This window comes from Dermacentor andersoni, chromosome 1 (assembly GCF_023375885.2).
Source record: "Dermacentor andersoni chromosome 1, qqDerAnde1_hic_scaffold, whole genome shotgun sequence".
Taxonomy (NCBI): Eukaryota; Metazoa; Arthropoda; class Arachnida; order Ixodida; family Ixodidae; genus Dermacentor; species Dermacentor andersoni.
In genome coordinates this window covers 92,766,231-92,778,874 of record NC_092814.1, presented here as the reverse complement: position 1 = coordinate 92,778,874, position 12,644 = coordinate 92,766,231, and the positions used below count along the sequence as shown (strand labels likewise).

Below are 12,644 nucleotides of genomic sequence, written 5' to 3'. Positions count from 1 at the left end.
TGGCCTAAACTGAGTAAATATTGTAACTTATTGTGGCTCTTTAGTGTCCCTTTAACGCTTGGTTACCGCACCACTATCAGAAAATGCATGGGAACGTGTGAACACGTAATCTCAACGGTACCTGGCATGACTTATAGGTACAAAATATTTGGGTCAAATGTGTTGTGAAAAATGGATCCTTCACCATCTACACTCACCTTGTCTGTAAGTGCTCCAGCTGCATTTGCAGTGTTTCAATCTGCTCCTGCAGCTCATCATTACTGCGCTGAAGTTTGCGAATACTGTTGGTGGCAGTGTCAGCCTTCAGGAGATGGAGAAGGGCAATGCAGCATGTCATAAAATGTACATAAAACATAAACAGAAAACAAAAGCTAGACATGCTGCACAAACTCGGAAAAGTTTCGTGTCATGATATGGACAATAGGTTGAGAAGGTAAAGTCCACTACTATATATGTGGATGTTCCTGGTTAATCTGGTTATAGCAGATGTAATACAGCACATAAGGAAGGAAGATGAAAAAAACAACAGAGTGCAACTTTTAAAAAATATCACAAGTATGCTTTTACATTTGCGTGTGCTTTCTTAGCCATCCTTTTCAGCAAGTGGGGTCACAGTTACACGTGAGGCACTGGAAAATATAAGAAATCAAGTAGTTCTCTTGTTCACACCCTGAGGATCTAAAAGACAGAATAATTCCTCCCACAGCAACACCACTTAGCAAAAACAATCACATGAAGATACTGTTGGTACGAAAAGTAGCAAAATGTGATGTATATTTGAACAAGATAATCCTACATAGTTTCACTGGTGGTAGCACTATAGAATAAGCAAAGTGTTCAAGAAGTACAATTTTTTACAGTCTCAAGTGTTAGCAAATATGGCAGTACAAATTAAAATGTAGAAAGAAAAATGAAAAAATACCAGCAACATAAGAACATTTGACATGTCACAAGAGTGGGAAACAATGAAGTAAAAAGATGTATAAATTTAATTTGAACTTGAACATGAAACAACATAATCTGACTGAAACCCCAGTTTTTTTTTTTACTGACTTTATGGACAATATAACAACTTGCACTAATGATAGCACAATAGGAAGGTAAGTTTCTGCCATGTATTCGCATGGAAATTTCACTTTTTGGCACCATACCCCATTTCTGCCCAAGCTAGAAAAAAAATCACAAATGTCCCTCGGGTCAATCAGCCCTATCAGCCAACAATGTGTGCATTGCTTCGAATCTTGTAGTATGCTGTCAAGTGCACCATTTCTCGGCTACCTGTACTTGTCTATAGAACTAGCACACCCAGAAGTAATTGAAAGCAGCTTTAAAATATGAACTAAAGTGCAACTTCACCAATTTATAGAAATACACACAGAGAAAAAAAAAAAGGTTAGTTTCAAAGCTACAGCACTTTGTTTCTGTCAAGTTGCTTTTTTGGCAAGTGGTGACCATTGTAGCAAGTGCAGAATCAATGAATAATTGAGCTTAGACTCTGTTGTACATTGTACAAAGCAAGACCAACATTTTGGCTCCAAACACAAGACTCTGCAAACAGGGCGTTGAACTGAACCCGAGCTGATATTCTTGGAACATGCCTGAACTCGAAACAAACCTGAATCGAAAAAATAATAACGGTTACCAGTTTGGCACAAGACTGTCTGCTCAAGAATATAGGGTAATGACGGGTGCTCAATAGATTTGCAATATTTCTAATAAATCAGAGAGCTTGCCCAACCAGCAGATTGTTATGACTCACGAGTTGCACTGTGCAGAATGGGCACAGACAATGGCTATGTGCTGGCAACTACGGCCACCTCGGCAGAGATGCCTGCACTTCTAAACTCAGCCATGCCAATTGTGTTCCGCTGCCGAAAAGTTATTTCCAGGGGTCCGTGGAATCACCATTTCTGTTGACACTCCAATTTAGCCATTAGGTAATCTCGTTACTATAAGCAAATAAACTATAAAACATGCATGCCTGGATACACGGAGAGGAGAAAAAATGATGTCCTCCGAGGAGATAAAATCAATGAGTTAAGCTTCACAATTTATTGTAATCATAACACTGCAGTCAGCTTTTCAGTGTGCAGTAACCGTGGCTGTAAACGTGTGAAATCTTTTTTTATGAACTGTAATGATAAAATGCACGTTTGCTGCTTACAGCAAAAATATAATGCTCGTCAAGTTGTAAAAATAATTTACGGGGCACAATGTACATGCTTTCGACATTTTTATTGGCCCTTCGCTAGGCAAGACGCTGCGTCAGCGCAGATGCACAAGAAATATCATCACTGAGTTCAGCACAACCTGTCCTTGTACATTGTTCAGAAGCATCAATGACCTTACCTGCTTCTAAAAAAGTAGCAAACTGAGAAAAATGTAAAATGCTGACTTTTTTCTTTGCTACAGGCTCAAAGTTTGGAGTTGTACTTATGTAATACATACAATAAATACAATGTGAATTCGCGTTGTCTTCGACACCCCAGACCACACACCAGAGCTCGCTCACCACCAGTCTAGTATTAAATACAGTAGAACCTCACTCATTGGACTTAGGAAAAAAATGTGAAAAAAACGTACTCAAAAATTCGACAGACTCATTGACATCTACGTATTAATGCGAAGCATTGGGCGAATTGTTGCGGCACGAGATGCCGATGCGCGTCGAGCTGGTGGCGCTTCGGCAGCCCGAGACGCATTTTGTTGTTTTTCTATTGCATAGTGTTTTAAGATGGCTACGGGAAATCAAAATTAAATCGAGCTGGTGGGCTACGCCGGAAGCCTCCAGAGCGAAACGTGACACTCGCATCTATCCACCTGCGGCAGGAAATGGTTATCACCTATTAAAAGCATGCAGTATGCTTCCAACGGCTCCACATGCTGTGGAACAGATAGGTGAAGATGCTTATCACAATAGGGTTGGCAGCAACAGCTGCTGATGCGGTGGGACAACGACCAAGGAGGTGATTTGCTGGTACCGTGAATAAGAGATGAGTGCGCGCTGGCATTTGCAGGTGAGAGGGGCAGGCGAGTATCATAGTGAAGCTGCCGCAGCAGGTGGCTACTGTTCTCAATTGCGCCTGCCTCACGCATTTTCTTGTTTACATGGGATCTAGCAGCCGTATCATATGTATCATATGTTTGCAGTTGGGCAAGGTAATGAATGTTAGTACCAAAAGACAGTGTTTTCCAGGAACGTATGAACCGGTAACAAATATGTGTAACACTGTTGGGTTATTTTTTATGTTCTCAATCACACATGTTTGAGCCGAAAAAAAATGTATCATAATTGGGTTAACAAGGTTCTACTGTACCTGAATCAAAAGGAAAGTTAACTGACTGTGCTGCTGTCAAAGTAACAAGGCGTAGAAGCAATGTACACCCCATACAAACATAGGGGTTCTCACTAATTGCCTCTGTCTTTAATATTTACATGAAAGTTTTTCCGTATCTATATTCGTAAACCGCACATTATAGAGAAAAACTTTAGAGAAAAACCTCAGATGCTTTTCGATGTCTCATTTTCACAAAAGCCATTGTTTAAATCATGCAATGGTGACAACGTGAAAAGTTTATTCAAGTGGCACATGCCCTACTTTGCACGAGTGTAAGAAAACAAAAAGTGAAGACAAAGAAAGAAAAAGGAAATGGCACTAGCAGAGAGCTGCATGGCTGCGGTTCACGTTGCCGGCATCATAATGTCCACATCTATACGCCATCCTCAAGGTCATTAACACTTCTTTCTCTCTCTGTGGTGCGCCGTGCGGGCTGGGCATGGAAAGCTGGGCATGACCTCTGCGATCGCGTTGGCACCGAACATCACATTGGCACAGCGCCAAAGTTTCTTTTGTTGTTTTATTAAGATTTCATCCACGCATGGCTGTGCAGCAGTTCCATGGGCCGCAAAGCCATCTTTGTATTTCCTTGCTTATAATTGTGCACCCCACTAGGGCACATATTGCAGTAAAGCACAATAATGAATATAAGTATAAGTACTGGATATAACAAAGTAATTTCAGCTCCCCCTTCAACTTCGTTATAACGAGGTTCGAGTGTAATCCCTTCCCATTTGCTCCGGTAACATCAGCCCAGAGCTATTGCAGCGCTGGCAGTGCAAGTAGCCGCCACTCAGTTTAGACTTCATGGCGCCACGGTACGACATACCTTCAACCCCCTCCCTCCCCATTTCTCCTGAGCATTTCGTTTTCCTCTTAAAACTGCATCCACTCTTCACGCCTCCGGGGCACTATGGAAGGAGTATGGAAAGAAAGAGAGAAGCTTCTGTGGAGAGTGCAAAGCATTGGGTGCCATGCAAGCAGTGCATGCAGTGTAAGCTCTCACTTCCACCCTTGTGACGAAGGTCAGACATGGCCAGACTCTACAGTCCCGGCGGTGGCATCAGAAGCAAGTGACATCGATTCTGAGTGCCAAGTTTGGTTGGTTCAGTTATCTCTCCTGAGGTGAGCTCGACTTTCAGCAGTGCTTTCAAAGTACCACAGATAGTTAGACATTATGTTATTTTATGCTTCTTTACACAGAATGGAGGCCACATCCTATTTTGCTTACGAGGCAATCTTGGTGAGCATGCCGCACAGCATCAGCAAAAAGTTAGTGAAATCAAGTGAACAGTTATTTCTATATGTTTCTTTACTTTCTAAAAAGATACCTTTGAAAAAATGAAGTACTTACAGCCTTTGCACTCAATGAGCGCACTGCATGCTCATTATGTGCCTATTTTTATTGGTGGTATGTGGACATTGCGATGCATAGAAAATAAGGTGCTCTGTTGTATGTTCGAGTCTAGTTTAAGTCATATTACTTCAAAATTGTCACTTATCATCCCTGTACATGTAGTATACTGTATTATTACTTAATTTATATTATACAGTATATACTGTATACAATAAAGTTTGCACTCTGTGTCGTCGTGTCCTTTTTTTGTGGTCGTTACATCAGCGCTATACAACCAGACTATACTGTATTAGACTTAATAATGTCTGCAACGTTATAGTATTGCTAAATTGCAATGTGCCATTTACAAAGAATTAACTTTATAATAATATGGTTGAGACCGTGACATATGACTTTCACATGTACATACTGAATCCGCGTGTTTATACTTCTTATAGGACTATTTCCTATGACTTGGACATACTCAGTATGGATGACAATAAAATCAAACGCAGGTAAGAAGGAGTGCATGGACAGATGCATCAAGGCGTTGCACCACGTGCCACATACTCCAGCAATTCCACCACTGATGACTGTCTTTTATGTGTATGCCTGCTGTATCTGTGTAACAAAAACTTCATTAATATTCACGTAAAACCAACAATTGCTGTCTCCAGCATGTCAGGTAATCCATTTCTATGCCCCGACAAAACTTGCGCATGCGCCATGCAGACAAATCGATAGAGCTATGTGGCATGTCACCACGAAGCAGAATAAAATGGACGGCATCAATCCAATTCGCAAACTGGATATGTTGCAAACAGGTTTAAGAACCATTACAAATTATTTATTCCCATCAGAACGAAATCGGAGTGCATTGAACCTGAATCCAAACTGAACAGTTATTTTTTTCGGTTTGATACTCTTCCTGCAAATGCACCTGCCAGTGAGACAACTGCATTACAGTTTTCAGAAAATGACTTACCTCATCCTCAGCAGTTGCGAGTTCTTTCTTGAGTTCATCAATACGCCCTCGAAGCTTCTTCACCTCTGCCTCATACTGTTCTGATCGTCGCAGTGCATGAGACAATTCTGTACTTTTCTCCTGGAGAACTTTCTTCAGCTTGCTATGAGCATGCTTGAGGTCAAGTAGTTCCTAAAAAAAATATACAAGTCGAATTGAACAATACTGCCAGTGTTTATGCTCTGACACGCTTAGCGAAACAATATTACTGACACAGTTTTTTTTTTTTTATTGTGATAAAGACTTGCCTTTAGGGCATAGTTCTTTATGTGTATATGTGTATTATATGTGTGCTGTGAGGTCTGTGTTTTGTATGAACACAGTTATCGCACGGAAGAATAATCATTTTAACATTAGCAGTTGATAATAGTGATGTGCAATAACAGAATAGTAGTTTAGTAGTTAGGAGTTTAATAGATCAGCTTTTCTTTGGAAATGCACCATGTTTGTAGCAGCGTGATAAGGTGCATGGCGAAAAACAGCAAGGGTATGGGCTCATCTTTGTGTAGCAAAACGGATAACATTGTGTGAACGTGTGTGCGTGTTGTATAATGCACGATTAGCAATGCATCATGTTTGCGAAAATGTGGACACGTTTGATGTGTACTTGGGGCAGTCTCAGTGACCAGGCATTGACAAAATTTCAGGGCCTGTCATTTTCGCACAGGTGGGAATCAATATGACGTGATGATCAGTGAGCATGTGCATATATCCGAGTGCTGTCTCCACTGTCTCGAGAAAAATTACTCGTTTGAGCAAAATCTATTGGCTTAAAAGTTGTGGGGATGCACGGCTCTCATGCATCCCCTGATATGTCGTGTTCCCCACATGGCGGCAGTCTCATGCAGTCCGGCTTCACCGTGTGGCTTTACGGCAGTAGTAGGCATGGTTGCAGAGTAGTACGAGAGATGGCGTGAGTGTTGTGCTGCTAGCGTCATCTAACGGTAGGGTTAGTCGGGCGCGACAGGGAGTAGGCTCTTCCTCTTGGCTCGGGGTTGGTAAACGGCGCGGACGTATCGCGCATGCACTAATCCATGCTTCTGCGAGACTGTCTCGCTACACCGGAATGGATGAACGTGATCGTTCGAACACACCACCGTTCGCATTACCATACATACTAACGACCAGGCGTTGGTGCCCAGCATGGAGCGAACATATTCGCTCGCTATCCGGTCTTGTTGAGTCGGTCTTCCTAGATTTGTCATGCGCCCATCGTCATGTTCTGTGTGTTGTGAGTCGGCCAGCAGGCATTAGTGTATAACGGGGTAATAAATGCCCTTGTGATTGTTTGCACTATTGTGTTGTTGTTCCTTTGTCCCAAGAGCAGGGATGAGACCCTTCACTAAGTACGACTGTAAAAGAGCTCCTTGCATTTTTTTACCATTCTTGGAACAGCGTAAGCCTCGTAACAAAGAACGTGCATACACTTCTAGCATGTTTTTACCACTGCCAAAACTGCGTGTGTACGCTTCTGCATGGGGACTGCACAAAAGGCGATCCACTAAAATTATTGCACTTTACAGCAGATCTCATAGGCTAAAACAGTGAACTTTCTTGTATTATTTATTGTCTTTAAACTGGCCTGTATAATACGAAATTTAATCTGTGATGACGCACATAAACCCACAAGACTGGGTCTTCTGAAATTAAACGCAGCAAAGGGAGGCCACAGGCACAGCGAAGTTAATGCACAACGAATTACATATTCTTTATAGTATGCTGTGTGTATTCATTTTGCGATTACTAACACATAAAATTAATTAAAATATGGTGTTTAAGATCCCTAATCAGCAGGATGGCTTATGAAGAAAGCTGTGAGGGAGAGCTCCAGATTGAATTTGACCATCCCGGCTTTTTCACCTTGCACCTAAAGCACAGCAACGACTGTTTTGCATTCCACCCCCCTCGAAATTAAGGCACCATCACTGCGTGTAGCTGAAAGTTGTAGACAAAATTACAATTAATCTTCTATGATGAATGTGGGGACCCTTTAGACCCCCTTCTCCACTTCACGTGCGACTTAGGCCATCCGCCTGTGTGATCGCTGGGGACATGCCATTCACGCCTTATTGTGGACAGCACACATTCATTGCGGCCGCTGGAACTGACACAACGTAGAGCTTGCATGTGTAATTCACGCTGCGCCGTGCGCCGCACGTACAAATGGTGCCTGAGGAGCGGGCCCCTCTCGCCCTCTTTTCAGCATCTCTTTCCTTCAGCATCTGAGGTACGCGGGCACTTTCACCCGGCAGATTCACCTTCGGTGCTCTTGGCTGTTGGACGTTAGGACCCCCTAGGCCCCGTACCCCTCTGAGCAAGGCGGCCCCCTTTGTGTGGTGAACCTAGCTCGGAAGGGCCTGTGTGGTTGAGCAGACTTCTCGGGAGCTTTCACCCATAGTCTGCGACTGCCACCCTAGTGCCCTAACTCCTGTATTGTACTAACAGGGAATAAACCCCCACTCGTTTGTACCACGGCTGCCGTCTTCGCTATGCCTTGCCAGTGAGTCCCCGAACCCGCTGCAATGCCCCTTAGAATGCGTTGCAGAGTGGGGACGAGCTACATGTCTCCTTAGACCTCAGCTAGCTGGTACCGGGCACGTTAGCTTGAACCCTCACACATATAAGATTACAGTGTAAATGGATACAAATTACGTACATTAACATCAATGCAACGGAAATTTTTTTCTGATGACCAGTGAGGTGTTCTTCCGGCACCTGGAAAATGTCTGTTCTGTGGTAAGATATTCACTTTCAAAAAGTAATGAAATTTTTGTGACTATTTCATCTGCAGAAGAGCCATTCTTATGAAATCACCACATGTTGGCACCATGCACTTGGCAACAATGCTATGGTGTTGTGCCAGTATATCAAGAATGGTTACTTCCAAAGCACAGTTTGTAGATGCTGTCACTTCAGCAAATATCAATATGCAAGAATTGTGATTGCAGCAACCTAGATATAAGCAGCGCTCCTATGCAGAGATATGCAGCCAGCTGAACGTTTTTTGCCAAGCATTGCTCACTTTGGAGGTGCAGAAAATGGGAGGGGCACTTGCAGTGACGTCACACCGTTGGCAAACAGGGAGAGGTCTATGCTGCAGTGATGTGCGCAACCAAAGTCATCAAAACGTCGAGGTATGTTCAATCAAGGCCCAAGTGTATTAAAGTATTCGCACATTCTCAGTTGTCAATAACCCCTAAATTACACATTCTTCTTGGAGCTGTGAAATTTTAATGAACTTCCTATGAAACGATTATTTCAGATGGTGGAAACAAAATATACATTACTGTGGTAATTGACAAATCTGTGCAATAGGATGTGCATAGGTTGGCCCTTGAAGTTGAAGGGCAAAAAACCCCACCTTTGTACGATGCTGCAGCTCAGCCTGAAGTGTCTTTTGGTCAGGGTTTGTCGTAGGAGACTGGGTCTTACGCTGCAGACACTCGTGCATTTCTTGCAGCGATGCACGCAGGTTTTTGTTGTCCCGCTCCAAAGCTAACTTTTCTGTCTCCAGGCGCTCTCGTCGACCCCATTCTGCAGCATTCTCACCTTGCAGCTGCACCAGCTGAAAGGATGAACAGTAATGCACACACATTATATCCTGGTCCCAAATTTTCTGGGGGCTGTGCAATACCAAACTTATACAGTCAAAGGGAAAACACGGGAAGGCGGGAGATGGAACTTCAAGATGATGAGCAAAACGAGAACAAGGTGAAAGCAGGAGCCAACGTTTCGACAAGTGGACTTGTCTTCTTCAAGGGGACATATACTTTTCTCGCCACATTATATATAGGTGGGGTTCTCCTAAAGGGGAGAGGGTGTAAGGCGGGTGGGTGCGGCCACGAGCGAAGGTGTGTCAGCGTGTCGAATTGAGAATAAAGGAGCGCTGTGCACAAGGCCAGTGACCCACTAGAATAGCGTAGACATCACTAGAATTGCAAATGATACCATAACCCACTCTGTTCAGCTCTTGAAAAAAGAAGAAAAATACACTTGGCAGCACTTCGTTTCGTTAGTGTTGCAGAAAAATGAAGTTCTTAAACCATTGCAGCTGCTGTACACACACAGCCGGGTAAACCTTTTCAACAAATGAGCACAAAAATGACCTTTTTTTTTCTTTTCATTAACCTTGCATATAATATGTATAATGGTAGTAATATACAGTAGTAAACAGTATAGTAATATGCAGTAATATAGTAATATGCTTATAGCATGCCAAGTTCCTCGAATTCACCTGGCTTTCCCTAAAGCACCCCAACAACCATTCAGAGGCTTCAAGCTTGTAACTTGCTTCCTTGTCCAGCTAGACTGGCTGGTGTAGCAAAGAAGTGAGACACACTTTTATCTTTACACCATTAATTAACAGGCAGAGTGCCATGTCATTTGCTACAATGAGCTTGAACAATGCACAGAACTGGCTCTTGCATGTCATATCAAAGAGCACAGTGCGGGAAGCCTGTGATGCACTGCAAAATCAAGAATGAAAGTGCTGCAATTCCTAACTAGTTACAAAGTGCAGCCAAATTAGAGACCTAACTTACCTGAGCCCTGAGCTCAGTCATTCGCTTGTCCAAACACGTACGACCACTTGCCTCATCTTCCAGGTCAATAAGTATACACTCCAGCTCATCTTGGTGCTCTGCTCTCACTTGATTAAGCTGCAAATAAATAAGCAATTCATGCTTAAAAATGGTTGGGCAAGAAACAGCAGCAGTCGTAAATACAACAGACCAGGAAAGCTGCAAAGTTATGTTAAATGACCTGTAGCATGTTCTGTCCAATTTATCTACATGTAGTCTTCTTTTACAGCTTACCTGTAGGATGCTCAGATGAATAAGAGCCACCACATATAACAAGGGTTAACCATAACAGGTTTTTAAATATTCAACATATTTCTCTACCTACATATTGCTCACGAGGGTTGCAATGTGGGCTTGTTGGTAATGCATCTTCAAGGGGAGTATGGTAGCGCGATTCAAAGACGGGACAAGAGAAGACACAAAGGGACACACACAGCGCTAGTCCCGTGCCCTGCTGAAGGAGCGCATCCTCCGAAGAGGGTTCTGACGTCTTCAGGCAGGAATTTCTCGCGCATACAAAACCCCAGAGACCGGGCTTTGCACACCACTTTGGCTATGAGTGCAACTGTTTCTTCTGGTTTTCGAAGCACATGCATTTGCAACCCTCGTGAACTTTATTTCTAGTACATTGGGCTCTTTTATGCAAGTTGCTGCTCTTCCTGCTGTAGTTTATAAGTCACTAATGCTTAGATGCCTAATTGATACACATGACTAGTAATTGGATTGATAGGTACTAAAGAGTGCTGTTTAGGCACCAGAAAGTAAGTACTTAGAGCTACATTTTAGGATCTAAACAGACAATATATGGCACGATAAATTTTGCCAAAAATGGAAAGTAATTTCCTAAGAAAGTATGTATCTATGTTACAGTGTACGGCTGGCTGCCTTTACACATCGTTGTGAATATGAAAAACCACAGTGTGAATAGTTGATGTACTTCAAGCAACCATAAGTTCAGATTACCAAGGAGAAATGGAAGATAAGCAAGCAATCTAGGTTTAATAAAGCTTCCACGATTCAACCAATCACTGAAGTTCCATTTCTGTAACACAACAATATGTTCAAAACCTTCACAACTACTATGTTTTACTGCCACAATCCTGTTAATATTAGTTTTATGCTACTGAAATATAAGTGCCCCCCCCCCCCATGTGCCCATAATTATTCTAATAAATTTCCCTACAAGAGCTCATTTCCAACTTGAAATGTCACACAGAATGTTAGCTTGAGCAAGTTGATGAGTCATATTTCAGGAAGACAACAGAGAAAAAGAAAGGAAAAAGAAAAGGGTGCGGACAAGAATGCATATGATAGGATGGGCACCGACTTCCAACTAAGTTTATTGAAAACAAGAACTTGCGTTTAAAGCGACGAGCCCTGAAACTTTTTTCTAACTAATCACTAACTTATGATAAATAATACTTATGATAACTTATGATAAAAGGTTTCAAGGATCTCATATTGCAAAAGTTTTTCTAATCCTTCAACTATAAGTGGCGCTATCGCACCGATACTCGGCTCTCTCTCCATTCATCTCCGCTAGCCAGTCGAAGCTACACAGTGGAGAAGCCAAGAAAGCAAAGCCCCGGCCAAAAGTTGAGTGCCGCGCAGCGAAAGGGTTTGTTGCAGCACCCCATTGCAGCCACAGTAAACTACGCTACGCAGTACGCTGCTGCCATTTTAGATGCCACACGCAGTGCAAAGATTAAATTAAATTTTTTTTTGTCTTTTGAGATCGCAGACATATAAGGTATATTTTTCATTTATCTTAGAGGAAGCTTCAGCTCGGGTGCTCCTACATGAACACATGTAAAAGGAGAATTTGTTTTTTCCGGCAACCACACCACCAAACTTGATGAGGTTTGTTGCATTTAAGAGAATAACTTAAAATCTAGTGACTGCTCATTTCAAATGTTCGATTTAGGTAGTCAATTTTTTAATAAAGATTGGCAAAAATCGAAAATTTTCAGAAAATGAAACTATCAAGTTTACAACTCCGTAACTCGGCCACGAAAAATGATATCACAGTTCTGCGAATTGGATCTAATAGTACACCTAGAGCAGACAAAATTGATATGTTACACATGAATCTCAAACAATTTAGTAATATGAAAATACAGCTTTTGCAGAACTTTTGTGCACAACGTAACAAATTCACGCAAGATATAAAATGACACATGAAATTTGTCTGCTTTCAATGATTTAATGGGTGTCATTTACAGAACTGCAATATCTATTCTTGATGCAGAGCTATCAATTTGTAAACTTCGTGCTTCTATTTTTTTCAAACTTGCACATTTTTGAAAATATTTTAAACAAAATTTAGGCCTTAAATCGAAATTGTGCTTCTAACAGTCACTAGAATT

At 42.1% G+C, this 12,644-nt stretch overlaps 1 protein-coding gene across 3 annotated transcripts in view; it reads right to left on the bottom strand.

The window, feature by feature from the left end:
* The window catches only part of LOC126544503 (coiled-coil domain-containing protein 102A), a 46,198-nt gene that overhangs the window by 16,321 nt on the left and 17,233 nt on the right, over positions 1-12,644 (bottom strand). For 2 of the 3 annotated variants that reach the window (XM_050191846.3, XM_050191848.3), the window contains exons 6-9: positions 10,240-10,356; positions 9,060-9,263; positions 5,660-5,830; positions 198-301 (exon numbers count right to left, since the gene is read on the bottom strand). In XM_050191846.3, the coding sequence (XP_050047803.1) occupies positions 198-301; positions 5,660-5,830; positions 9,060-9,263; positions 10,240-10,356 (596 nt within the window). Of the gene's footprint in view, positions 1-197; positions 302-566; positions 630-5,659; positions 5,831-9,059; positions 9,264-10,239; positions 10,357-12,644 lie in introns of those variants that run through there. The other variant, XM_055061781.2, reaches the window with a different exon arrangement.